Source organism: Colletotrichum godetiae (assembly GCF_030913485.1).
Source record: "Colletotrichum godetiae strain CBS 193.32 chromosome Unknown BDP55scaffold_44, whole genome shotgun sequence".
Classification (NCBI taxonomy): Eukaryota; Fungi; Ascomycota; class Sordariomycetes; order Glomerellales; family Glomerellaceae; genus Colletotrichum; species Colletotrichum godetiae.
This window is the reverse complement of record NW_026851292.1, coordinates 91,499-118,500: the sequence shown is the minus strand read 5'-3', so window position 1 is coordinate 118,500 and position 27,002 is coordinate 91,499. Positions and strand designations below refer to the sequence as shown.

Here is a 27,002-nt window from a genome sequence, read left to right as displayed (position 1 = left end):
GGCCCAAGGTTGACAGACACCCTTCAAGCATTGAGTCGACGATATGAACATCAAGGAAGGTGAGCTGTCAACTAGATACCCGCTCTCCTTGTAAACCCCTAAGATGATGACCACTGGTTGAGGGATGGTGCTCACAGTGGCAGTCGACCCCAGGAACCACCAACGACCATCTTCACCCTTGAGACGAAGATGGGACTGCATTTCAACATAACAGGCACATCGCCGGATTGATTATAAGCGAGTAAGACTCGTTTCCAGACTGTAAATCATCAAGAACCAGGTTTGCCACGACCTCAGGACTCCCCAATCTACCTTGGGTTGTCCAAGGAGTCTCAGAATGCCATCTCGGAGCTCCATGGTACTGTAGCATAAAGGCGGGAAGATAAGAGCCTCGAATTCGCCAACAAAGAGCGAGAGTAGAAGACGAGCCAGATATACTATTCCAAAGCATGGAAAGGGACTAAGCAAAAAGCAGAACACATCACCATTAATCAAAATTGACCAAAAAGGCAAAAGAGTTCACCCCCCCGGTGCTGAACTGGGGGCTACATCTCTGGCGCACATGCTGGGAATCGAACTTGAGCCTGTCGTCTAGTAGGCTGGTTGGCGAAAGTTGTTGACCATTAACCAGTTCCACCACCCGCGCCACAGTTTTGACCTGACCCCCGACCTAGGGGGCGCCTGCTGTGCTGGTGACGAAATTGAGATTGAGGGAGGGTATGAAGGCTTCTTACTGTGTGTGTTCTGTGTATTCAGGTGCAGGTGGTCGAAAGGGTGATCAGATGAGGATGTGGAAGATACGGCCGGGACGCTCCTGCCTGCCCTCCGGGTATGCGGGCTGGTGATGCGGTGAGCAGTCATTTTGAGGCTGATGATGAATCACAGAGTTTCCTGAGCAGAGAGGCAAGCGGCTGCTTTATTGTGCTTTACCTTGCCTTGTGCGGACTCGACAGTTCTGTCACTTGTTTGACTGCGATTCGGCCGTGATCATTCGACGTAGATCATGTTTGAAGCCTAGGCTAACGACCTTCACCCCTCGAATGAACATGTGACTACATGATGTGCACGCACTGGGACACGATCATGATCAACTGGTGTCTATAAAACTTGGTGCTACCCGACGCATGTGTACATCTTCGTTGGCAAATCCAATCTACAAAACATCTATAGCCACCTAGCGAAAACCTCATTCAAGAGGCTACATTCGTGACTCGAAATCGTGATAGGTACTGTGCGCCTCCATCTTACAACAACACTTTCAAGTTTCAGGTCATCATCCACTATCATTCCTGTCCTCTCCCAACACCCGTCAACCCGCCAGCAAGACCCTGCATTCTCCTCCCCAACAAGTCATCCGTACTCTTCAACTTGACAAGGCTTGCGCCCGCACTCTTGCTCGCGCCCCTCGCGCGGCCGTTCTTCTTCTTGCCACTCGCATCGGCTACAATGGACTCGCTTTCGTCCATGGCCTGCGGCTCCTTGGTCAGGGTATTCTTGCGGTTCGCCCTCGTCATGCTAATCTCCAGCGGCCTGTCCTCGTCCCCGCTCGATTCGACGCGGTTGTGATGCCGGCCCTCGCTGTTGCCGTTCGTGATGGGTCCGCCGCCGACGCGTCTGCGACCTCGGCTCTCGCGCTCCCGTACAGCGTCAGCTGAGGCAAAGATCTCTGTGATCCATTCTGCTGACCGCTCAAAGTGCTTCCATGCCGGTGGGTATACGGTAGGGAACTGCAGGAAGCCGTGGGAAATGCCGGGAATCAGCATCACCTCGGCGACGTCCTTGGGGTTGAAGACGGGCTCGAGGCCGTCGCCAAAGTCGGAGCGCTCGGATTGGGCTTGGTCGAACATGGATTCCTTCACCTTGCGCAGGCGAGCTGAGAAGATGACGGTGTCGTCCACCAAGGGGTCTCGCTCGCCGGTCAGGAAGTAGACCTTGGGGAAGCGCGCGAGAAGGGAGTCGGGGGTAAGGACGGGAGAAAGGAGGTAGTCTTTGCTGAAGTCGGGTCGGTTGTGAGGACCTATGTAGAGAATGATCATGGCGCGCATCATTTCAGGGGTGAGCACGCGATCGTTGAAGTAGGAGATCATGGAAGACATGGCGAGGCGGGTCCGAAGTGGTTCCGAGTGGTGGGACGCGCTCTGCTGGCGCTTGATATCCGGAGCTGAGGATTCTGCGTTGGACATACTCTGCGGACCGCCATGCGAAAATTCTGGATGGGGGCTGGCGAGCGCTTGGTGTGAGGCGATCTGGACCTCCTTGGCTGTCAGCTCGGTTGATTGTTTGTTGGAGTCCTCCTCGTCATCAGTATGATGGGGGGTGCCGACGAGGTCGTTGTATTGCATGCTCTTTCTCCTGATGATCGATTGGTTCGTGCTCCTCATCCTTCTGTCTTTCATCAGTGACATCTGCTCGTCTGACATCCAGTTGCCAATGTTCATATCGAGTGCTGGGTAGAACAAAACCAATCCGTCTGGCAATGGAAGATCTCCCGTACTTGAGTAGCGGCGCATCGGTACTGACGTCCGCTCTACGATCATGAGGGTTGTTGCAGTGGCCAAGTTGCCGCCAGCGCTGTCGCCAGTAAGCACGATTCGGGGTGTCTCTCTTCCAGACATGCCGATACACCTTCCCTTGCTGCGAATGAGCGAAGTGTACACGTCAAAACACTCGTTCAAGGCAAAGGGGTATGGGAACTCGGGTGCCTTCTTGTAATCCAGGCTGAGAACCGGCATACCAGTCTTGGACGCCCACGCGAATAGCTTGTCGTCGTTGCAACGAGGATCCATGGCGACAAATCCACCTCCGGGGATATCCAAAATGATTCTGCTGTGTTGCACAAGATCCGTCAATGGGCCATCAAAGTAGAGCCAAGCCGATACCGGCTCTTTGTAGTCGCTACCAGTAGGCCGGGGAATGCGGATTGCGCGCGGCGGCCAGCGGGAGAAGCGAGGCCGCATCAGACCTTGGAAGAACTTCAGGTACGGTGTCGTTCCTTTGTCCCACGATACGCGCAGATGCTCTACCGTCAACATGCCGCGCACCTTGCGAACCTTTTCGTCGGCTTTTTCAGCGGCAAACATGTAGAATACGGAGAAGACGAGGCTGGCCAGGTCGCGAAGCCACTTTGCGCGGATCTTCATGGCGGTCCAAAAGCCGGCATCCAGAGCGGTCAATATCCAGGTTGCGCGGAAGTAGGTGGCGTCGTACATATTGGACATGGGTTCGGGACTCGCGAGGCCGACAAGAGTGCTAAAGTGTCGGGCTGCGTACAGGTAGATCATGGTTACAACTACAGTCTGCCATGTCGTGAGGCGCTTCGTCGTGAGCTTGGAGAAGAAGCGGATGACGGGAGGGCCGTGGGGGTGTCCTCTGCGAAAGATCAAATCAGCTCCTATCGCGACAACACTGCACAGGATTCAAGACGTCGTGTGTTACCTAAAGATGTATGCCGACCAGAAAGCCAGCACCGCCAGGACCTGGAGGCGACGCGACTTGACCGACGGCCGTCCCAGAACGTGGTCTATCATGGCGACTGGTGTATGCTACGATGGACACCAGAGTAGTGAGCAGTGTGTGAAGGAAGGGGTTTGCAGATTCCGCCGCAGGGTCATGAGAATCTAGGCACCGAGGACAGCCGGAGGCGCGGCTGACCAAGCGAACAGCGCAATACCACGAGGTTGTGGCTGGGGGGACAATGGATGGCGTTGAAGTCGTCGACGGGACGGCGCAGCGCGAGTAATGCGATGGCTCCAGGGCTAAAAGGCCATGGCAATGCGTCGAGGCAGCTCGGGGAAGCGCTTGGCGAGCACGGCGAGCAAAAAGGTGCAGCGACAGACGGCTTGACACCACGGACCGCCACCCGATGATGGACTTGGTTCGAAATAGAAGGCCGGAGAGGTTCCGGTTGTTTTGGATCGTACACGTTTGGGGAATGGTTGTACACGAGACGGTAGGAGGAGCTAGAAGCCGAAGATGATGGGAAGTCGACGACTGCTTGGAATGAATGACGGTATGTATCGTAACGGATCTGACGGAGAAGAATGGTCGAGAGTCGAGAGTCGAGAGCTGTCAAAGAAGACTGCGATGGGAAGAGGAGCAGCGGCAGCAACGACAACGGCCGACGTTGCTCGTGAAAGAGGGTCCTTGACCAGGGTACCGGCGGCACATGTTTCAATGTGAAAGCGGTCGAGTGAGTGTACTGTGTGCCTCTCTGCGTGGGCTCGGTTCAATTGCTGGCTTCTGAGGTGAGATGGTGACGTTTGTTTGGGTTTGGGGGGGGAAGGGCAGCTGACATGTGAAGAGGCCTAAACCCACCTTTTGCGTGGGTGCTCGAGTCAACCCGCACGGGGTAGAACTGTTAAGGTGGAGGGTACGGAGTAACCTTGGAGGGGCACGCGGGCAACTGCGGCCTCCGCCGCTAGGCTATGTTGGGACCCACCCCGGATCCGACACCGAGGATGTCCAATCACGCAACGCCGGTTGGCTCTTCTAGCGTTGTTCCCTTGCCGGTTTCACTGCTGGCAGCCTGCTGAACCGCTGTCCAACTCCACTGAAGATTGCTGTCCTGCAGGGCTCTCTTCACCTTGGCCACCTGCAAGGTTACCTAAGCAAAAAGGTAGACCCGCCTGTCCCCGGATTTGGTAGAGTTTCTTCAGGAATGCATTCGACGTCCACATGTCGAGTCACGAGCTCACGGATTCCCGACGTAGTCCGGCATCGTGGAAAACGCCGGCACCCGATATGTCGAACTTCATCACCACCATTCCGCAGGTTCAGTACACGACACTCCGACCTGGAAGAATGGTTGACAACAAAGCCCCTAGGTAGCCTATGCAAATATGCGCTGCCTTGCGGTAGCACTGGTGGCCAGGACGCCATCTCAGTGCTTTCATGCTACGAGAAGAAACATCATTCGAGTAAGCTATACTAAAGTCTTTTTGAGGCATCAGCCTTATTGCCAGTCTTCAATTGCAATGTACTGTACATCGCCAGGTCACCCGCGATCACACCATCGTGTAATTGGTCAAGATTTCATGCATGAGATACTTACATCAGCAGGCACGCAGGTCACTAAAGTCGGCCCAGCTAAGGTACCCGACGTATCAGGCAACAGCACTAGAGGTACCCCTCACTCAGGCTGGTTGCTCTGAGAAAGTTGACAGAGACCTTCAAGCCCACCAACCATATCATTTTGACATGTTGTCAAGTCAATTGGACGCTGAACAATCAGATCGAGTTCCCTAGCAAAGGCATAGGAACTCGCGGGAAGGCGTATGCAACTATCATTCGCTATGCCATGGACCTATTCCAGTACGAACCCCTGAACCTCACGGGAAATTCCTTCAGGCTTCTCATGCTTCATCCTGGATCAACCGGCGAAATATCATGTGACATTTTCGAAGCAAGTCTAGATCCCGACGGTATTATACCCTACGAAGCCTTGTCATATGCCTGGGGCAACATTGAGCTATCGGCCTCCATCACCGCCAACGGCAAGACCCTCCGGATCACGAATAATTTGTTCACTGCTTTGAGTTATCTCCGAGATGACTCTATCGGGAGGGTCATGTGGATTGATGCTATCTGTATCGATCAGAACGATGTAGCCGAGCGAGGCCATCAGGTCGGACAGATGGCTGGTATCTATAAGGGCGCAGAACAGGTCCTTATATGGCTCGGCCCTTCTACGTCTGAGACGAAGCTTTTGCTGGAATATCTGAGAAAGCTTCAACAGGGACTGATTCGCCAGAAAAGTCATCATGACCTTACCTGGGCGGAAGAAAGGTGGTCGAAATTGCGACAAAGCTCAGACCTCGACCAGGTCGCCCTCGCCAGTCTGCAACGTAAAGGGCTCATTTCTCTTTTGAGTGAGACTTGGTTCACAAGAATATGGGTCTTACAGGAAGTGTCCAATGCACGTGCAGCTTCAGTCTGCTGCGGAAGATGGTCCATTCAGGCATATATGCTGGACATCGCTGCGAAGCTCATCGGCATCGTTCCGGACGATGGGTGCCAGGCTGTTATGGATCTGTTCCCAGGACCAATGACTCGGAGATCTCCGAGGAAGAACATCCTTCAGGATTTATTGGAAAAGTTCCGGAAAAGCGAAGCCAGTGACCCAAGGGACATGGTGTACGCCCTCCTTGGCATTGCTTCCGACGTCTCGGAAAGCGACCTAGGATCGTTGCTGTTACCCGACTACTCCAAGACAGAGCAACAGCTCATCCGAGACCTCAATTGGTATCTTTTCTTCGATTCTCCAGGCCAGGAGGTCGGGCATGATACAATGGCATCGTTTCTTGAGATGTTACCCCGGAAAACGGGGGCAATATTAAGAAACTTCGTACTTCATGGGCATACGGATCATGCCCATGCACTCCTTGAAAGAGGTCATCAATTCACTGTCAATGAGACCATTATCAACGAAATATTAGGTAGAGGCATATCAAGTGGTGTAAGTATTCTTCTCGATCTGGGATGCATTGAACACCCAAACCTGAAGTTTGTACCAGAGTCTGTACTAGAAAGCTCCTTGAGGTTCTGTGACTTGGCAACAGCGAAAAGGCTTCTGAGCAATCAAGAAGAAAACATACAGATCAACCGGGGGTTTGTTGATGGCTTGATCAACTGGAATGACCGCGAACTTTACGTGCTCCGGATTCTGAGCGACCGAGGACGTCACTCTCTGGAAGTCACGCAAGATGGGCTCGTATCGTTGTTGCCGTACTGCGACCCGATCCTTCTCAAAACGCTTCTTGAACAGCAGACAAAGGTTTATCGTCTAACACGCGGAGTTCTCAACTCAGCCTGTCAAAACCAGCAACTGGAGAGGATCATCGATTTGCTTCTACAGTGTATAGGTGGCAGAACGGAACTTGAGATGAGTGGGCTCTTATGGTTCATGGAGGATTACAGCTATGATGAGCAGAAAGTGGCGGTGCTGCTGAAGCACCATTTCAAGATTATCCACATCTTTGCTATTGGAGGAAGCCCCGACGAGAGTGTCATCTGGTCTTCGACCGTCACGTCTGATTCGGACTTGCAAGAAATCGAGATGGAAGTAGAAGATACCAGAGGGGATATGGAGTGCAGTGAGGCATTGGGAGTTCGGAAGTTTTCAATAAAGGCGCTTTTCGGCAGCGGAAGGCGGGCAGGAGCGATCTTGGATTGGTACAACTACGACTATTCCATAGAATAGGTAGCCATGATCGCCACTTTTCTTCGGACTACATATTTAATGGATTAAATTCCAGGAGGGCACACAGGCAAGCAACACAACAAAGAAGTCAAGTCGAGGTAGAGGCTGTTTAGGAGATAAAAGTCACCATCCGAAACGAGTGTATGATGGGGCAAAGTCATTCCAAGACACTGGCATCTCTCAAATCACAGAGGTCGAAGTAAATTGAGATCATAGAAAAAAAAATACGTAAAGAGAGGCAGGAGTTATCGTGAGGGTTGAAAGCCGATGAACTCTTCGGATCGAGGCTGGTAATTATATCATTGTATTTCTCCTGACGAATCACAACGGCAGTCCAACGCAACATGATATTCTGTCACAACAGTCCTTCGTGGCAATTGGCTAGATGTACCTGCAGGAAGCATGGCCATAATGCGGTGAAGTCTGCTGGCGAACCATCTTGCAAGGCAACTGAACACGTAGGCGACAATCATTCATCAACCAAACCCCCTCTGCCACGAAGAGAGCCCCGTGGTGGTAACTTGGGAATAAGCCTTGAACAACCCCACACTCCAACGATTTGCCAGACCGGGCTATCATCGACGCAAGCAAGTCTTTCAGCAAAACCCAAGATACGCATTTCTCGACATGAAAGCGTTTCAGTACGAGCCTTTGGATCTTGGACTGAGGTCATTCCGACTCCTCATACTCTATCCAGGAGGCAGCGATATCAGATGTGACATATTCCAAGCAAGCCTTGAGCCTGACGAAAACATCCCTTACGAAGCCCTCTCATATGCATGGGGTTGTACCGACCTCATTGAACCCATATCCGCCAATGGAAAGAGGCTGTTCGTCACAAGAAATCTCTTTCTAGCATTGAACCATCTCCGCACCGAGGAAGCGAGAATACTCTGGGTGGACGCACTATGCATTGATCAGAGCAATCTCGCCGAGCGCGGTCATCAAGTCGGGCACATGGCTGGCATTTACAGACAAGCAGAGCAGGTCCTTGTCTGGTTGGGACACTCGACGCAAGATACGATATTTCTGATGGACGCCTTGAGTAAGACGCGGCGAGGATCAAAGAGTTTGGAAGGTAACGCCTCATGCCCAGTTTCGCTATTGGACCCAGGCTTCATTGCGGGTAATCTCGATGGGCTCCGAAAGGGTTTGGAGCATCTCTTTGAACAGCCGTGGTTTACGAGAGTCTGGGTGCTGCAGGAAGTCTCTTACGCTCGAGTGGCTTTGATTTGCTGTGGGCACCACTCCATTCCAGCTTACATCTTCGTCGAGGCCACACGACTCGCCGGTATCAAGCTCCACGACCGCCAACAAGCCTTGCTGGATCTCATGCCGAGTCCGTCCAACAAGAGATCGGCGAGGAAAAAGTCTCTCTATACCCTTCTTGTACAATTCTGCACGATGCAGGCAACAGACCCACGCGATATGGTTTACGCCCTGCTTGGCATAGCAGCTGATACACAACAAGGTACAGCGGCAACGCTAATTTCAGCGGATTACTTGAAGAGCGAGGAGCAACTCATACACGATTTGAGAACTTACATTCTTGTTGGCGAGACTCAAGGTCGGCTAGCGCACTGCCCTGACATGCTCATATTCCTCAATTCATTGTCAGCCTTGACCGCTGACAGATTGGTCTATCTCGTGGCTGCCGATCGCATCGAAAATGCTAAATTGCTCTGTGATAGGCATGCGCTATTGAAACCTGAGGTTTCTCCCAACGCTCTCTTGCGTCTGACGCACGGCCGGAAGACTTCGAAAGTGAACCTGATTTTTCGGAAACTTCTTGTCTCAGAGGCTCCAAAACTCAGCTTCAACATGGATTGTCTAATTGCTATTCTTGCTTCATGCGATCTTCCCACAGCTGTGTTTCTTATCAAAATGCCTGGAAACGGCTTGTTGATAACCAAAAAGCTGGTAAGAGCAATGCGTGAAAGAAGAGATGTTCGAGCAATCCATTCTCTAGATTCAGGAATACCACTGGTGCGACAGAGATTCTTCGAAGAATTGACGCATTGGAGTATCCCAATCACGCAGGAAGCTTTTGTCGCAATATTGCGCTGGTTAGGACCAACACGAACCGTGGAGATTGCCAATCACCAATGCAATGCTTTCAAGGTCAATCAAATGTTAGTAGATATGGCCAGGATAAGTTTTCCTACCGAGCCAGTCCGCGATTGGTTCCAAGCTATGTTGGCAAGTGAGAAGATCAAGTTGGATTTTAACGTTGAATAATACTGTCGTGCATTTGGCTGTATGATCGGACCCTATTACTAAGGTAGCTAGATGAGGTATCTCTCACTAATGATTCTGTCAAGCTAGCTGTATGAGAAGATCTCTTCATTGCGTGTCGAGCGATGAATACTGCTCCATTACTATTTGAAATATATGCAGCGCAATCTACATGCTTGAGCACTATGCCTAGGTACCTGAGGTGGAGAGCCGATCCATGTACGGATCTGAGGCACCTTCTTTATTGAGGTCGAGACAGTGTTCAGAAAGCCTAAGATACGAATGCTGTGCCTAGGGAGGAAGATACACTGATGATTTAGTGCACAATTACAGTCACACAAGGCGGTCGAGTTCCCGGATTCGTCGCCTTTTCTCAGAAGCAAGCCCGCAAGACAGCCGTTTCAAGACCATCGGCGGTTCGTCCGAGCCTGACCGAGATCGGAGGGATATCCCCGGGCCCCAGCGCACGTAACACCGGGAAGAGTGGATCTGCCCCTCCAAACGCTGCAAAAAATGGGGAAATGCGCGCCTTATCGATAACAGGATTGACGAGTCACCTCTGTGCATGCATGCGCGAACGGCCCAAATTTTAATCGACGACTTCTCTTCAACACCGTTCTCTTTTGCCAGTCTTTTGCCGCAGAGCCCTGTTTATTGTTGAAGATACCATAATGGCGTTCCGTGCTCCTCTGCGACTCCAATTGGCAAAGTACCAGCCCCGTCTGGCCGCCGCCTCGCGCATCAACACCCGTGCGCTCTCTTCTGCGGCGGCCGCCGCCACAAACGACGTCAAGAGCAACTTCGGCGTAAGTGATCCCATGAATTCACGAACTGTTCGAGTGACTCACCACCAGACTGACACTCGCAACTGGTAGAAGCAATCTTCAGTTTCCAACCCCGATCCGACCGAAGACTCTCCGAGCGCCGCTCTCGTCCGCGAACATGCGCCGTACATGGTCGCCACATACGCTCGCCCGCCTCCCGTCTTCGTACAAGGCCAAGGTTCTCTCCTGTGGGACGTCGAGGGCAGGAAATACCTCGACTTCACCGCTGGTATCGCCGTCAATGCCTTGGGACACTGCGACCCTGAGCTGACCCAGATTCTGACCGAGCAGGTGGGTAACTCCGAGCCGCCGTGAGTCATTTCAAGACCAGATGCGCTGACAGTACATGGCCCAACCTTACAGGGTAGCACGCTCATGCATGCCTCGAACCTCTACTACAACCCCTGGACCGGCGCCCTCTCCAAGCTGCTGATCGAAAAGACCCGCGAGGCCGGTGCTATGCACGACGCCAACTCGGTGTTTGTCTGCAACTCGGGCTCCGAGGCCAACGAGGCCGCCATCAAGTTCGCCAGGAAGGCCGCCAAGGTTAGCCAGCCCTCGGGCGACAAGTACGAGGTTGTCTCCTTCAACAATGCCTTCCATGGCCGCACCATGGGCAGCTTGTCCGCCACCCACAACCCCAAGTACCAGGAGCCCTTTGCGCCCATGCTGCCCGGCTTCAAGCTCGGCGCCTTCAACGACATCGCCGCCATCAACGAGACCGTCAACGAGAAGACATGCGGTGTCATCGTCGAGCCCATCCAGGGTGAGGGCGGCGTCACGCCCGCGACGGACGAGTTTCTGATCGCCCTGGCCAAGCGCTGCCGCGAGGTCGGCGCCGTGCTCATCTACGATGAGATCCAGTGCGGTCTCTCCCGCACCGGCACCTTCTGGGCCCACACCCACCTCCCCAAGGAGGCCCACCCGGACATCATCACCACCGCCAAGGCCCTTGGCAACGGCTTCCCCATCGGCGCCACCATCGTCAACAGCAACGTCTCGGAGAAGATCAAGGTCGGCGACCACGGCACCACCTTTGGCGGCAACCCCCTCGCCTGCCGCCTGGCCCACAACATTGTGTCCCGTCTCGCCGACCCTGGTCTGCAAAAGGCCGTCGCGGCCAAGGCCGAGATCTTCAAGACCCGCTTCGATGCCCTTCGCGAGCGCTTCCCCGATCTGATCAAGGAGGTCCGCGGCCGCGGTCTCATCCTCGGTCTCCAGCTCACCCAGGATCCTACGCCAATCGTCAAGGCTGCCCGCGAGCGCGGTCTGCTCATTATTACTGCCGGCACCAACACTCTGCGTTTCGTGCCCCCATTGACCATCACCGAGGAGGAGATCCAGCAGGGCTTGGATATCGTTGAGGAGGCCATCTCCGTCACCCGCTCATGAGAGCATGATGGCTTGCTACTTCGCGACTTCATCTGATGAAAGGATGTTTCGATCCATGTAATTAATTTCGTTTGGCGCCGGCGTTTAAAACCTGACGACACTTAGACCTAGATTCCACACAACGTAAGCAGCGAAGCGTTGTCGTTCTGAGGAAGCAGTTGCTTTAAGGCTTACCGTGTTGAGAGACAGACTTGCCCGAAAGCTTGGATTTATTCAATGAAAATGAGTGAAACTTCAAACTAAAGTGTGCCACAGGAAGGGGCTTCTGTCCTCTTCGATCCCCTCTTCGCTCACCTCTTTGCTCCCCTCTTCGATCTCTATGCTGGTGATGGCATCGAATGCATCTCAAGACAAGCTTCCAAATCATGTTTCTAATACCCTGTCGGCGCCTTCCTCGATCAGAAAACCTACCATTGTTAACGGAGCGGAAGGTGCAAAGAGGCAACAGGCCCACTTTCCCTTGAGAGGTCTTCACGATCACCTTCTCACGGTCCAAAAACCTCTCAATCCTCGACACCGCTCCGTCTTTCTTCCTCCATAACAACCCACGACCCTGAGCACTCGATCTTAGCCTTCTCATTGCAGCGAACTTTCGATACTCGATCTCACACACCAACCCCAGATCGACAAAGCTTCTTCTAGATACTATCATCAAAACCACACCGGCATTATCTAGGATTTTCCCTTGCGATAATTAGATACTGCGTGGCGCCTTCCTAGGTTCTCTGCAATCAACCGTAAGACATAGCTACTCACTAAAGATACCTATTCCATCACACTAACGCATTTAAAAGATGGGGGAAGAACTCCGAAAGAATTCAAGGATGAGAAAGAGAGTCGATGGCTCCAAAAGCTGAGTGGAGAGATCAAAGATCGTCCTCTTCATGCTGTCATGTAGGACATGGCCCGTCGTCTTGTCAAAGCTCTTGTACGAAGTAACCCGGGGACTCTACAAAGTTACCCAAAATCTATCCGACAGCTCTACGATCCCAACGTCAGGCTTTTGGCCAACATGGAAGGCCCTGGCGAGATCTACAAAGGCGTTAACGAGATCCCCAATTACTATGCGGAGCACGGCGGTAAAGGGTTCATCTCAGTCATTATTGTTAACCGCCCTCAAATCACCTGGATCATGGACTTCCTATCCAACCCCTCTATGGTTGAGGGAGTAGTGGCTCGCTTTGCGCAGCAAAGAATCATTATCATGGACATGAACAGTGACTACAAGTTCACCCGAATCAAAGTGAGATGCACAACCCCTGAGGTCCACGCGAATGAGCAAGGCGACGTCCAGGTAAAGGTGGAAGATCCAGAGGAGTGAGTGTAGACCAAGCAACACAGCTTGAGGCTGTTGGCTCACTACACTTGACTCGCTTGTTGGTTGCTCAGAGGACTCGTGGGAGGTGAGATGAAGACATGGAAAGGCGGAGAGGCAAAGGATCCCGATGGCAGGGCCAAGAGGCAGCAAGAACTTGGACATCAGCAGGAATATGCACTGCGACTGGCACACCCATAGAGCTTAGGAAAACACGACTCCTTTCAGAGTCAGGGTTATCTTGGCCACATTTGCTCTGAAGATGAGAGCCATATAGATTATAGACCGTGCCTCAAAGTTTCGCACCTTCACTCAACATGGAATCCCATTATCGCAGCCCTCTACTGAAATGACAGACGTTTGCCTAAAGCGCCACATAGATTCTGGTCTAGTCTCAGAAGTCTTAGACATCCAGGGGCCGCCTTTCCATAGCCAATCACAGTTGATGACTACTTCCGTTATACTACCTTACCTCATTCCTGGGTGAATGGTAAGACCAGCGAAAGTTCCGTCTCGAACCTCGGAAGGTAGAGGTCAACCTTGAAAGATGGGTCTCGCCTAAATCCTCCTCCCGAGAGGCGGGGCCGATCTTGCCGGGTGTCCCTGCGTAGGTGCATCCCAGGTTTTGATGTCCCCTCCTTCCACCTCACCTTACAGCAGGTACGTAACTGCCAAAGCCGTTGGACTTCGGTGTGACGAAACTCTTCTCGGTGACTACTCTCGACTCCTCAGGAATTCTCCGTCTTCATCATGCTTTTTCAATCCAAGGTAACGACAATCGGCCGCGCCCGTTTACGCCTCGAAGCATCTGCCACGTCAAGACATCAAGAATCGTGGAGCGGGGCTTCCTAGATAACCTCCAACCTACTTGCTCGGAAGAGCCTAGTTGAAGTCCCACTCGATAACTATCGCGAACACTCATTACTCGGTCACGACTAATCACCTTGCCGAAATCGCCCCGTTGCGTGGGTAGTGTGCCACCATACTACCGATGGCGATGCCGTGTCGTTGGGTCATCTCACCGCATCTTCCCCGAGCCCAAGTCCGGATCTTCGTCCAGTGCCTCTCTTTTAGTCGAGGAAGAGTATGATAAGACCAGCGAAAGGAAAGTAGAGACGATCTTGGCAAAAGGGCCAGACGGTCAAACGGAAGGCCCTCGAAATCCGACGGTCCAGCTGTCTCCCAACGCCAGTCTTACCTAAACGCACGTCAGCGGTCACCCTCGCCCTTGGTATCGATGGCCACCTTTCCAGCCCTCCCTTCCCTTCCCTTAGGGAGGGACGATTCGCAACTTTGCTGGGGTCAAGACGACAAGAAACGGCGGAAAAACATGGGACCAGAACAAAGCGCTGTCAGAGACCTGCCATCTACTACAGCCAAGCTCAACGGATACTTCCACTTCAGTCTACCACAGCGAGTCTTCCATCCCGCCATTCGCCCTGTCCAGCCCCACCAAACCACACCAAACGTCAGTCGGTACATTCTGAAAAAGTTTGGGAGGCCATCGGTGTCCTCCCCATCCGCTGGTGGTGCGCACAGCCCACCCTGTTGTTTCGAAACTCGTCCCCTCCCTCCCCCATGGGCAACTAGAGATCGGACCCAGCTTCACTCTTGAATCAGACTGCAGCCAATCGCAACCGGCCCGCACTACGATAATCCGCGCCGTTATAGGATTTTTTCTGCCCCGTCAAGTCGTCAGCAGCGCTTTTCAGCCCGCCCAGGCTGCTGGACGGAAGTTTGGAACGCAAGGCACGCACACCAAGCTTTCAAGGGGTCCACCTGTTTGGCTCAGCTCAGCTTGGCGGACTACTCCTGGTCATCATCACCTGCCGCTGTACCAGCGTACCGGCCTACGATTTCTGAAGAATCAGCAAAGTCCGTCCCTGGCTCCCCCGTCTAGTGTCGGGATCAGGTCGATCCCACGTGAGGTCCCTGTCTCTGATCCGCCCTCTTTACCTGATTGGGATGAGGTTGCGGTACCTGAAGCCATTGTGCTGCAGGAACGTCCTACACGGAATAGGCGAGGGAAAGAAGCTTAATGTCGCCTCCGTCTCACCGGCCGGCTAGGCGATTCGAGTGAGGAAACAAGGAGCATCTCACACTACCTCCGCTATAAGAGTACAACGGTCGCCGGTCACTACCTCATCTCTTGTGACGACGACCAAGAACCTTGAATAGTTGTTGATCCAACTTTCAGCTAGCATCGGATAATCTATATACACTCCTTACTAATAACTTCCCGACTACAATAATCAGTCCTTACAATACCAGCACACAAAATGCACAGCTCAACAGCAGCCTTCCTTCTCGCCCTGCTGGGCACGGCGAGTTCCTCACCTGTCGCGATCCAGCCCCGCCAGGCCGACTTCTCAGGGAACCAGCAAGATGGTCTCGCCGCCGGGTGCCAGTCCATGATCGTCATCTTTGCCCGTGGCACCACCGAGGGAGGCAACGTTGGTACCATCGCCGGCCCGCCGTTCTTCCAATCCCTGGCTACTCAGGTCGGCGGCAGCCTCGCCGTGCAGGGTGTCGAGTATCCTGCCGATATCCCCGGCTTCCTGGCCGGAGGTGACGCCAACGGTTCCCAGATGATGGCCACTCTTACCGAGCAGGCCATCACCAACTGCACCAACTCAGCCGTCATCATGTCTGGATACTCCCAGGGTGGACAGCTCGTCCACAACGGCGCTGCTATGATGCAGCCCGACATGGTGGCAAAGGTTGCCGGTGCCGTTATCTTTGGTGACCCGCGTAAGTTATGCCCTGTCATGTCTCATTACCCCATACTAATCCATACTCCACAGTCAACGGACAAGCTGTCCAGGGCGTGGATGCCTCCAAGACAAAGGTCATCTGCCACAACGGCGACAACATCTGCGAGGGCGGCAACCAGATTCGCCGCGCTCACTTGACGTACGGCAACGACGCCGATGAGGCCGCCACCTTTGCCGCCTCGATGATGCCGGCTGCCGCGGCCCCTGCTGCGGCTTAAGAGGGACCCCGGGAGCCTTCTCAGAGTTGACCTCGGAGGCTTTTCTTTTCTTATCCACACTCTCTTTGTATATACACATCTTAAATACCTTTTTTGTGTGCACAAAAGCCCAAGCCAAACAGGTTGCACTCACTTATTTACTTACATAGTACCTATTATTTTGTGTGGAGATTTGTAATGTGGAGAGACGGAGAGAAGCGTATGTGCCTCGTCTCAGGAGCGAGGTGTTGGAGGGCTGTTGTGATTATCATTGGCATAGCTTAGCATTTGCGTAGCCATAGTAGTATACAATCTAGACCAATGTATCGTGTGATCTAGTCCTGCTTGATCAGGTGAAGGCGAGCGGGTACCGTCCTTGTCGTAAAATCAACGCCCGATGTTGCACGAAGGTGTCGGCTCCCGTGGCAGAGTGCCTGGGTGCTACCTGGCCTGTTTCAGCGCCACGCCAAATTAAGAGAGAGTCCTTATGCTGGGTGGCCTGATGAGCGAAAGCGAAGCCCTGCGCGAGGCTTGAGAAGACTTTTGTCGATGATACTGATGAGCGAGCCTCGAAATGGATACTGATGGGATCGTAGATTCTCATTCAGGTGTGGGAATCACCGCTGCGTATAAAGGTTATCTACCCCGTCGCCTTTTGGCAAAGTTACCTGTAGTTGGACGTACTAGGCCATCCGTATTGGATCATGGGCGACGTGTTGATGATTCGACTTTCTACTTCCAACTCATCGACTATGCCAGACCATGCGCGTACGGACTAATGCATGCGACTATTCTCCTGATCAAACAATTCGAAGAGGTGTATGAAGCCGGTTAGAATGATGACCAAGAGAAGATAGGGTTATCTTCATCATCCCTCCCGACATCGGTCTTGGCTTGGGCTGATGATGGGACAGTCAAGGGCGGCACGTTGCAGTACCCACCGAACAGGAAACGAGAACCTCATATCCGACTTGATTTTCGCATTCAAGTCCAACATTTCCTCCTCTCCATCATTAAACGCCTACAACCTGGATTCCCCCATCCTACTCACCTCCGAACCCTAACAACAACAACACATTCCCACCCCATCCCCCCAACACCCTCCATCCTCTCCTCCTCCCAAACCTCAACATCCTCCGCGTATGGCTCCAACGCACCCCGGAAATCATCCCAATCCATTCGTGGACCGACATACACCACCTTCTCCACGGCCCCTCTCACGCTAGAAGCAGCAAACGCCTCCATATACTTCCTCACAAGAGCTACTTGCTTCGGATACACAAACATCCACGCCTTTGCATCCATCGCAGCCGGGTCGAGGGCCCATGTGCCCGGGACGATGCGGTGGTTGGCGTGGTATTTATTTGGGCTTGGTGCGATTTCGATGCTGGTTAGGTTGAGCGGCCGATGCATATCCTGAGAACCCTGGAGAGCACCAAAAGCCTGGGGATCTTGGTCCTGGAACTCGGCGAGAGAGTCTAGCAGAGCTTCGACAAGCCCTGTCCCACTACCAATCGAGAGCGTAAGGTCCGGCGCCGACGGGAGTTGGGCGTGCAGGGCTTTTGTGAGAGGGAGAGAGAGGGTTAGGCAGGAATCTAGGTGGCGTTGGGGCTGGTTTGTGAGGATTGGGAGGGGCGCGGGTGTGAAGTTTGACGAAGGCTCTTCATCTTCGAGGAGGTCTTCATAGTCGGGATCCTCGGGGTTGGCCAGCACAACATCGTTGGCTTCATATCGGGTGGTGGCCATTTCAAGTTATTGACGGTGCGGGTGAAGTACACGGAGGTAAGCCGGAGCATATCGACCCGGGCCAGCAAGCTTCGATTCGATGCACCCGTGCTGCACGTCAGTTGAACCGGCCCCACCGAACCACGGATCCACCAAACCTTCCCTTAATGTTTAGTCCCGGCCTTCCTTCCGGAGCTGATGGGATATAATTATCACGTCCAACCTCACGCTTAAATAAAGCGCAGATCCGTGCCGCTGTAGTATTAATGCATTGAACCATACGATTTTCCCTTACAAAGCCGGATCTCGTCAAGGTTCTTGTCAGCTAGGAAAACCACTCCCTCCAATTATGCAAGGGAAAAAAAAGAGTTCGCTACCGGTGTGGCTACATCTCTGGTGCTCATGCTGGGATTCGAACTCGGGCACTGGCTAAGCCTGTCGTCGAGTAGGCTGGTTGGCGTGGCTTGTTGACCTTGGACCACTCCACCACCCAGCCAGTTTGATCTGATCCATCGACCTAGACGGACGCCTGCTGGCTGGTGACAGGAATGAACTTGAGGGGGTATATATACCCTCAGACCCGTTGTGTATTCATAAGTGGGGATTCCACTGGTCCGTTCCCATCGGCGACAAGGTACTCTACATCAACGCCCGAGACCAACGTCCGTTTCAATCAAATGTGTATTTCTTGAGAACAAACAAGTTAATGCGACAAAGCTCCGGAGGACCAGACACGGGTCCCAACTCCCAGTCGCGACTTAGACTCGCCAGAATGATGCAAACTCAGAACCGTAGCCACTAATCCAGTTTACAGCTATAAAATGTACACTTCCTTTCCGTCTTTTCCCGTCATCTCTCTGAGTGGATGCTGTGGATGAGAATCATCATCTCAGTCTTGCTCCTAGACGGCACTGTATCCGCCTCGGCCACCGCTAGTGTTCACGGTGTTGAGCACGTTCCTAGTCCAGTCCTTCACCAAGTAGGGGATATCGCGAATGGTGTCTCCGTGCGGCAAAAGATCCCAGCCCCTAGCGCCGTATCGGTTGTAGTTCAGCCACGAGCCGAAGATGAGGTATGCGGCGATACCGAGGAAGGCCCTGCAGAAGAGGCAATGATTAGCCAGCGCGTCCAAAGGAAACAGCACGTAGATCCATCAAACTTACAAGACAAAGAGCCAGGTGAAGAAGCCCCAGTGGCTGCTCGTGTCACCACCACCACTGCCACCCTCCGCAGGCGGCTTACCGTACGCGTCCTCGCACGCGTACTTGGTATGCCACGTCAACCTCAACACATCCATGTCGTTCTTCTCGCTGGGACCGTAGCTGTTCCAGATCAAGGCCGTCCTGTTCATCACAATCTGCTTCTCGTCGGGCGAAGGCCCGTCGTCTTCCCCCTCCTTGCCCTCCTCGCGCGCCCGGAATTGGCTGCCGTCGTACTGGTCCTCGGGCTTGACCTCGCCCTCGAGACCCGTCCTGTCGCGATCGCAGAGGAACTCGATAATGGCCTTTTGGTTCCTGCCGTTCTTACCCAGCGGGTACGAACCTCCGTTGAGGATCAGGCGGACGCCCTCCTTCTTCGCGTCCGAGTTGGAGTCGCTCGACTTGAGGCGTTCTGCTGTGGCGTCTAGCTTGCTTCCGCCGTGGTCGCCCAGCTCGCCGGCAATGGGTATCACTTTCTCGACTTCGTCCTTCTTGTCGTCGCCTGGATGGATGTTGCGTTCAATGGCACATACTGTTCAGACACGTCAGCTATATACTGTTCGAGCTTGATACCTCTCAATCATTCCACTACTTCGCGTGAAACATACCTCTTGTAAAGCTGGGGCATTGCTCCTCCTTCTTGACGTCTCCTTTGCGCTTAAGGGGTGCACAGATATCAACGGTATAAGATGTGTTGGTGAACGTGGGAGGATGCCACTGGCTGGTCACGACGCTGTGCGGTCCGCCTAGCGCCTCGAGATTGAATGAGACGTCGTCGACTCGGATGTGTTTGCAATCGAGCATCGCTGCCGCAGGCAAAGGTGCCAGCAGCAGTGCCAGCAGAAAGGCTCCTTCGGCCCGCGGTAGTCGAGGGAAATGCATCGCGGGAGAGCAGGCCAAGCGTTTCTCTCGGGGATGGAAACGGGGGGCCGTCTGAGCTTCGATTGGGGGTTTCGGGGGAGGCGGATCTGCTGGGGGCTATCCGCACACAGATCAAGATCGGAAAAGCTTAGCAAGCAGAGCTCCTGCAAGATTGCGTAAAGTATTGAGAGAGAAAAGGGGGAACAGGTAGAAAGAAGAAGTTTCAGTAACGTAATGAGTGTGGTTCTGGACGCTGGGCAGGCAACAGAAAACGGGCAGGTCACGGCGTGTCGTTCATGTGGCTTAGGAGGCCGAAGCAAGTGGACTGTGGCAGCGGGTAGATGACCTCGTTTTGGCTGCTGCTGGGAGAATGGGACCTGACCGTTTTGGCCAGGCGGCATTTAGCTCGTTGCATCATCGTCATGCCGAAGATCTAGCGAATCACGTGCAGCACCATGTACCTAAACGCGTGGGTCGCTGGGGAAGTGGACAACGAGCACGGATCTGGCCGCACTGTCATCGGCCAAGCTGACATAAGCATCAGATCCCCAATCTCACCTTGCCTGACCTTGACACACCTTGGCACACCTCGGCTATACCTCAACTCACCTTACTCTTGTGAGATCCATCGGATCTCAGGTATCAGTCCATGCATACCCTCACTCAGCTTCGTCAAGTAGAACAACTTGGCGGTCCGAACATTACTCATCACCAGGGCACTGCAGCATGATAAACTGGTTTGATATTCTGTACATCAAATGATACATGAGCTCGCTTCCGCAGAGCCTTGATCTGCTCTGGTGGTATACACCATTCCGTTCCCTCCTCCATGACCCATGAAAAGCAATTGCCGTCCATCCCTAACCGCACCTCGAAGGATAAGGTAAGTACGCCTTCGTAGGGGTATATAAGACCATGAGAGATCAAACAGCCAATCCGTCCCTGAAGTCCCCAGACGCCAAAGTACCATAAAAGACGCTCACATCCCGTTCCGTCCAAACCGTAGTCTCCTAATCGTTTCTTCCACCCCCTCAACTTGCCCACAATGTCATTGTTGACCCGTAAGGTGATCTCTGACGGCGTGTTCCGCAAGAATCTGACTCGAGCGGCAACGGCGATTCCCATTCACATGCTGATGCAATTGGTGACGGCATGCATGGCGTATGTTCAAACGCCGTATGAGAGTCGCTGGTCCCAGTATCAGGGCCAGTATCGGGGCCGGTACCGGGCCAGTCCTACATGCCGTGAGGTCCCATCATACCGCCCATACCCTGCATCTGTTGTTGTTGCTGCTGCTGCTGTTGCTGCTGCTGCATCATGACCTGATGCGCCCTACGCTGGGCAAGGACACTCTGAATCTGATTTTTGGCCTCCATCATACAGTTTCTCTTAAAGGCCTCCATCTGCTCTGGCGGGATGTTCTCAACGGCACCGCCCCACTTGGCAGCAAGATTGGCGATCGACTTGTTGTAGATCGCTTGCCCTTGCAGCTTAACTTGGTTCGTCAATGCGTTGTTATTGTTCATTGCTTGCTGCTGCTGCATCTGCATCATGGCCTGCATGTTCATGTTCTGGCCATTCATCATGTTCTGGCCGCCGCCGGCCATCTGGCGCTGCATCGGGTTGCCCATTTGCGCTTGGATTTGCGCTTGAATTTGTGCTTGCATTTGCGGCGTCATTTGGCCGCCGTTCATCTGGTTGGCGCCCATCTGGCTAAGCTGCTGAGCGTATCTCTGCGCCAGCTGCTGGTTCATCATGTTGCTCATGTTGCCACCCATATTGCCGCGCTGTTGTTGCTGCTGTTGTTGCTGCATCATGAGTCTGTGTTGCATCTGTTGCTGCATGTACTGTTGTTGTTGCGGCGTCATTTGCTGGGGGTTCATGTTGCCGTTCATCATGTTGCCCATGCCATTTTGCATCGCGGCAGCCATTTGCTGTTGCTGAATGGCGCGTTGTTGTTGGGCAACCTGTGCGGCAATCATATTAGGGTTATGCCCGGTTTGTGGCATGGCACCCGGAGTACCCATCATGACGTGCTGGCCCATTTGAGAGTTGGACTGCATCATATTGGGAGGCGGGCTTGCCTGGTTCATACGAGGCGTTGCAGCAACTGCTGGGCGAGGCACGGGCGTTCCCTGCATGTTTGGCGTACCGTGCTGTATGCGCGGGGTGGCGGCCTGGTGACTCTGCTGGCTGGCGCGAGCAGACATGCTGTGCGCCATCGGGACTCCACCAACGTTGGGAGGATGGCCTTGAACGACCGATGGTGGGCGTGGCGGACTGTTGGCCATTTGAGAATTGTTTTGCTGCATAGGCACAGCGCCAGGCATGGGAGATGACATGCTGTGGGGTGTGCCTTGTCTGACGACGGGAGACACAGGCGGCTGTGATGCCTGAGAGAAGCGTGCCTGGGTTTGAGCCGGAACGCCATTTGGCATCGCACCAGATGTGCCGTTTGGCAAAGCAACGTTCGCCTGCTGCTGCTGCTGCTGCTGCTGCTGTTGCTGTTGCTGTTGCTGCTGTTGCTGCTGTTGTTGCTGCTGCTGTGCCAGGGTTGCCGCAGCGTTTTGGTTATTTTGGGCGGCTTGGTTCGCAGCTGCCTGAGCAGCCATAGCCCGTCTCTGGGCCTCTCTCTGCTGTTGTTCTTGGCGAGCTTTGAGTTCCTGAGCCATTTGATGTTCGCGCCGCATCTTCTCTTGCTCGGCCTGGCGCTGTGCCGCAATGACTGCTTGCTGCTCTTGCATCTGCTTTTGCTTCTCTTGTGCAAGCTGGCGTTCCTTCGCAGCCGCCTCGACTTTCTCTTGCTCCTTTCTCTCCTCGTGCTCTCTTTTAATGTCAGCGATGACCTTGAAACGCTCGAACCTTGGCTCGAATGTGGACACAGCAGCCTGGCCTTCTTTGTCCGCTCCGTTGGCGCCACCTTGCGCGCCATTGGCAGCCGATGAAAGACGCTCGTCCAAGATAAGCATGTATCTCTCTTGTTCTGCTGCCGCAGCCTCGTCCGCAGCCATCTCTGCGACGGTTCTCTTCCGGGTCTTGGGTTGAGGAGGCGAATCCGAATGTTGGGGGTGCGCCAACGCATCGAGCAAAGCAATAGTCTCCTCGGTATCTCGAGTTGGCTCCAGAAACAGCGGAGCATTGGTCGCAAGCAAGATCTGTGATTCTGCTTGGTATATGTTGCTTGCATCAAGCTCCATGCGCTCACGCTTCTGCTTCTTGGCGGGAGGAGGCATGCTGCCTGCAGTTGGGGTAGGAGGCACCATAGTAATCGGCGTTGACGGAGGTACAAGGCCGGTGCCGTCCACGTTTCCTGTCGCGCCTCGGGGTGTTGCAGCCTTCATCATCAGGTCTGCCTGAAGACTTTCAGGCGTAGGGTGGAGAACCACAGTGAAAGTCTTCGGCTTTGAGGGTGTCTTGCTCTTTTGGCCTTCGCCAGGCAGACTAGGCGCCGGCATGCTCTGCTTGTCCTTCTCCTCTGCGGTCTTGGGTTTCGTGTCCTCCTGCATGGCGGATGTAGCATCGGGCTGCCCACCGAGGGACTCTTTGGGATAGGGAACGTATGGTGAAGGGACGATATACGGGTTGTGATTGTGAATCGAGGAAGGCACAACCTTGCTCGAAGCCGACGTCGGTCGCTGGACTTCCTTAGATTGTGCGACAGACTTGTGATCGTGCACCTGCACAATCAAGCATCCCTCGTAGAAAGGGACACCCGCCTCTGAAAAGTATTCGATAAGATCGTGAGGTACGGTACGCTCCCGCAAGTGCTCCAAGAACAACCGCATCGGAGATTTGTATGGGAAGATACCATCTTGCTGATCGAACCGGAAATGTGTTGCGTGCATGTGTACGACGAGAGAAGGTGCGTTGCCTGCGAACTTCTTCAGGATGTATTCATCCGTTACAACTATAGCCTGTCAGCATTGCGATTTTTGATGATTGCGACGAGTTCCCAATCAACTAACCGTATGGTAACGGTTCCGATGGCTGGGCGGCTGCCATATCGCCGGCGAGTGAAGCCGACCGGAGTCCCACGCTGTTCCTAGAAATGCGACTGCCTTGGGCTGACTGTTCGCGGCGCGTGCGATTGATAGGCCGCGCTGATTGCGGATTCACACCATTCGTTGTCGCAGAGTTCGGGGGCTTCTTTGTCGACATTGAAGGCGATGGCGATGATCGGATAGAGCTCGCTCCATTGGTTTGGATGCCAGGGGGCACAGGACGCTTAATCTTGGACGCGACAGAAGGCGGCTGGATGGCCGTCACGACTGGCGCCATTTTTGCCGGATGGGATGGCTACCGGAGCGCAACAGGCCAGAGATGGCGTCGCGAGGCTATTCTCCCACTGTCGAATGATGCCCGGAGTTGTGTTACAGAGCAATCATTGAATGAGATATTCAGCTCGTCGATCGCGATGGGGTTCGTTACGGGGGTGGTCGAGTGGATGATGCGCGTTGACAAATCGGGTGACGTCGACGTGGAGCAGGGTAATTGATATCGAATGGGCGGTCGCAGTTGTATCGGATGTATCCTCGGCGAAGGATCAAATGGCAGAGAAGTTAAAATTCAGAAAGCAGACGATCGGAAAGATGCACAACAGCCCAGATGGATGGATTCCAAGGCGTGTGGGGTTGGGATGTAGTCAGGCTTCCGTGAGAGTCGGAGAAAGGTCCAAAGAGGAGCCGCCGCAAGTCTCCGAGACGGGGACGCGGGCGTGGAGCAAAGCAGAGCCTCAGGCAAAACCCCGGATAGGGACACGGGCCACCGTGCTGGTACAGTGTGTAAACGGTACGTACTCAAGCACCCCAAAAGGTGAATATCAGACCTTCAAATGTTGTTCAAATTTGTCCAAATGGTGAAGTGGAGGCTCAAGAAAACGGGACGTAGAGATTTTGGTTGTTGTATTTAAATATTCTTGTGATTCAAGTAAGATTTAAGCTCACTGGAATATCTCTACCCTGATACTCAAGTCATGAGGAATTATTCTGCTCTTTTCTTTCACTTGTTGTTCACGTCTAGGAGAAACTGAGCAATGCGGAGGAATTCTTTTTGGTTCGAGCACCTTTCGATCGAACGAACTCCAGAATTAGTTTCACATGATACCTAAGATACAAGGACGAACAGAGATATTTATCAAGCAGAGGTCAAGCTGGCGTAACATCAAATGGTGAATATGGCACGATTGATACTTTAGATAAGTCATTGGAGTAATTCACTGTTGAAACAATTCATCTCGTGCCGCAACGGTCGATTACCTATCTGCTCATGGAAACGTTACATGATATCTCGTGGTATATACCAATCCAATAAAAACACACACATTTCATACCCGTCCCGTCCTCCCATGCCATCGAATTCTCCTTATTGGAAGTCTTCGTTTATACAGTGGAGAGAGAACTACTCCTTGCCCTGAACACGGCGGGCCCAGTCGTCATGGACCCGCATGCCGTCAACGACGACAACGCCTCGGCCACGTCCTACGCGGTCCGATCGCTGCCACCACTTTTCTTCCTTGCCAGGCCTCTCTGCCTCGGACTCGCTATCAGCGAGGCCACCACCACCACCCTCGGCACCGACGACAAGAATAATGTCGTGGCGCAGCCAAGTCTGGAGGTTAGAAACCATGGCTCCGTTGTCACCTGCCAGAGATTCCTGAAGGTAGATGATCTCGGGCTGCAGGTGGCGCAGGATATGCGTGTGCCCGTTGGCCGTGGTGAAGGGCATCACCATGGTCTCCTTTTCAACCAAAGCCAATGCCTGAGAGTAGACGGCATTAAAGGCTGGGTTTGTAGGCGATGGGTTCATCAGAGGACTCTTGGATGACTCTTCACCAGGCGTCTGGGCTTGATGGTGCTCAATGTTAGAGAAGGACGAGCTCAACGACGGTGGCGGAAGGTTACTGGTGGACTCGCCCGCCGTGTCTTTCAGACCCGGCGCATAAATTAGAACAAAGAGCTTGACATCGTTGAAGTTGGTGTAGCGCGGGATATGCGACAAGATGGACTACAAGAGTTTTAGCGTGGCACTTCGGAAGTCATGTCAAAGAAGGGAGAGAGGGGCTTACAGCGTGTTCGTGGAATCCATCTTCGTCAAAGTCGTCGCCGTGGCTATCCGCAGATACGACAATGGCAACAGTCCTACGTCGCTTACTGGGGTCTCTGGGCCCGGAAGATCGTTCTTTTCTGGCATCCGCTTCTTCGGACCATGTCTCATGGTCAGCGTACGCGTTCTTGTCCTCTTCCCTGATGGCGGCCAAAGCCCTACCGGCTACAGCGCCGGCGGCGGCGAAACCAGCAGTTACCGTCTTCCCGGCTGCATCAAGGAACTGCTGGGGGCTGGGTGTGCGCCTTAATGCGCCAGACATCCTCGCTCCCAATCCATCCCCAGATGCATCTCGGGGCCCCTCGGCCGTGCCGTATGTTTCGGTTCCGACGTTGCTGGACGGAGGTTTGGGTCCTCTTGAAGTGCCGTACGCAGGATTGTCGCCATAGTTGGCATTGTCGTAATCGAGGTCGGGGTATTGCTCGTTCTCGGGCGTGTCATCCTCATCTTTGCGCTGACTCCATACCCACGCTGCGAGACCGACTGTCGCGACAGTCACAGTGACTGCAAGCGGTACCCAATGGCTCCAAACCCCTCGCCTCCGAGAATTCTGATCGTTGGGCCACGACATTTAGTTGGACGCAATCATTGCACTTAGGCACGTAGCCTAGGTATTAGAGATGTGGGTTTTGCGTTGATATACTCGAGCTTATCGAGCTTCGTCAACCGATTCGGGCGGTCGCGTGGGTGGTCGGGCTGACTTTGTCTGTGAATTCGCCAATGGTATCGCAGTCGCCAACGTTACGTCGTGATTCGGCTCTCAATGTTGTCAAGAGACAGGAAATCGCAAATGGGGGGGTGGGCTATGGATCACCCACTTGTCGCGAGCTCGGGTGGCTGGTCTTGGGGGAACATCAACATGGGGGGCATTGGATGGCAAGGAGCTAAGGCCCAGGAGGCATCCCGAGGTTGGCCGTGTTGCCATTGGTTGCCGGGCCAAAATCTCTCACCTTGGCTGACAGGCGGGAAGGCAGGTGAGCAGCCGGACCGAGGATGTGCCGACAATCACGTGCATCATCCCACCTTGATGCGCGACGTCAATAGTGGGTCCCTGTCAATCGATTAGCGTCGCGGGTCGTTTTTTGGCGATGACTCCTTCAGCGGGCATACAAAAATATCCAAGAAAAGGGTTACTGAACTGGCACTGGTGTGGGCAACACAGAACCTAAGCTTCGACTAG

At 53.6% G+C, this 27,002-nt stretch overlaps 9 protein-coding genes across 9 annotated transcripts; 4 read left to right on the top strand and 5 right to left on the bottom strand.

Annotated features, from left to right (window-relative positions):
* Positions 1-1,283: 1,283 nt before the first annotated feature.
* BDP55DRAFT_635562 (Alpha/Beta hydrolase protein) lies at positions 1,284-4,717 on the bottom strand (the record flags this gene model as incomplete). Its single annotated transcript, XM_060572789.1, has 5 exons — positions 1,284-3,405; positions 3,436-3,542; positions 3,671-4,078; positions 4,315-4,354; positions 4,695-4,717. The coding sequence occupies 5 exons, from the start codon at positions 4,715-4,717 to the stop codon at positions 1,284-1,286; spliced, it is 2,700 nt and encodes an 899-aa protein (XP_060425705.1).
* A 441-nt stretch (positions 4,718-5,158) lies between these two features.
* On the top strand, positions 5,159-7,277 carry BDP55DRAFT_286107 (heterokaryon incompatibility protein-domain-containing protein). Its single transcript, XM_060566516.1, has one exon. It carries the CDS (start codon positions 5,297-5,299, stop codon positions 7,196-7,198), a length of 1,902 nt encoding a protein of 633 aa, XP_060425704.1. The 5' UTR covers positions 5,159-5,296; the 3' UTR covers positions 7,199-7,277.
* Positions 7,278-7,727: 450 nt separating this feature from the next.
* On the top strand, positions 7,728-9,591 carry BDP55DRAFT_718675 (heterokaryon incompatibility protein-domain-containing protein). The gene has a single exon (XM_060578414.1). It carries the CDS (start codon positions 7,826-7,828, stop codon positions 9,434-9,436), a length of 1,611 nt encoding a protein of 536 aa, XP_060425703.1. The 5' UTR covers positions 7,728-7,825; the 3' UTR covers positions 9,437-9,591.
* Positions 9,592-10,104: 513 nt separating this feature from the next.
* On the top strand, positions 10,105-11,649 carry BDP55DRAFT_559791 (acetylornithine aminotransferase; the record flags this gene model as incomplete). The annotated part of the gene is made up of 3 exons (XM_060569932.1): positions 10,105-10,239; positions 10,309-10,548; positions 10,621-11,649. 3 exons carry the CDS (start codon positions 10,105-10,107, stop codon positions 11,647-11,649), a joined length of 1,404 nt encoding a protein of 467 aa, XP_060425702.1.
* A 3,262-nt stretch (positions 11,650-14,911) lies between these two features.
* On the top strand, positions 14,912-16,113 carry BDP55DRAFT_286085 (cutinase). Its single transcript, XM_060566515.1, has 2 exons — positions 14,912-15,715; positions 15,769-16,113. The coding sequence occupies exons 1-2, from the start codon at positions 15,244-15,246 to the stop codon at positions 15,954-15,956; spliced, it is 660 nt and encodes a 219-aa protein (XP_060425701.1). The 5' UTR covers positions 14,912-15,243; the 3' UTR covers positions 15,957-16,113.
* Positions 16,114-16,994: 881 nt separating this feature from the next.
* Positions 16,995-17,603, bottom strand: BDP55DRAFT_535667 (uncharacterized protein; the record flags this gene model as incomplete). Its single annotated transcript, XM_060567880.1, has 1 exon — positions 16,995-17,603. A coding segment is annotated over one exon (609 nt), but the record flags the coding sequence as incomplete, so codon positions are not given.
* A 515-nt stretch (positions 17,604-18,118) lies between these two features.
* On the bottom strand, positions 18,119-20,143 carry BDP55DRAFT_675188 (autophagy-related protein 27). The gene is made up of 3 exons (XM_060575723.1): positions 19,468-20,143; positions 18,824-19,391; positions 18,119-18,757 (listed from the first exon to the last, which is right to left on the bottom strand). Exons 1-3 carry the CDS (start codon positions 19,739-19,741, stop codon positions 18,562-18,564), a joined length of 1,038 nt encoding a protein of 345 aa, XP_060425699.1. The 5' UTR covers positions 19,742-20,143; the 3' UTR covers positions 18,119-18,561.
* Positions 20,144-20,955: 812 nt separating this feature from the next.
* On the bottom strand, positions 20,956-23,998 carry BDP55DRAFT_731997 (Spt20 family-domain-containing protein; the record flags this gene model as incomplete). Its single annotated transcript, XM_060579888.1, has 2 exons — positions 20,956-23,627; positions 23,686-23,998. The coding sequence occupies 2 exons, from the start codon at positions 23,996-23,998 to the stop codon at positions 20,956-20,958; spliced, it is 2,985 nt and encodes a 994-aa protein (XP_060425698.1).
* An 897-nt stretch (positions 23,999-24,895) lies between these two features.
* Positions 24,896-26,784, bottom strand: BDP55DRAFT_675182 (uncharacterized protein). Its single transcript, XM_060575722.1, has 2 exons — positions 25,785-26,784; positions 24,896-25,723 (listed from the first exon to the last, which is right to left on the bottom strand). Exons 1-2 carry the CDS (start codon positions 26,391-26,393, stop codon positions 25,118-25,120), a joined length of 1,215 nt encoding a protein of 404 aa, XP_060425697.1. The 5' UTR covers positions 26,394-26,784; the 3' UTR covers positions 24,896-25,117.
* Between the last annotated feature and the right edge of the window lie 218 nt (positions 26,785-27,002).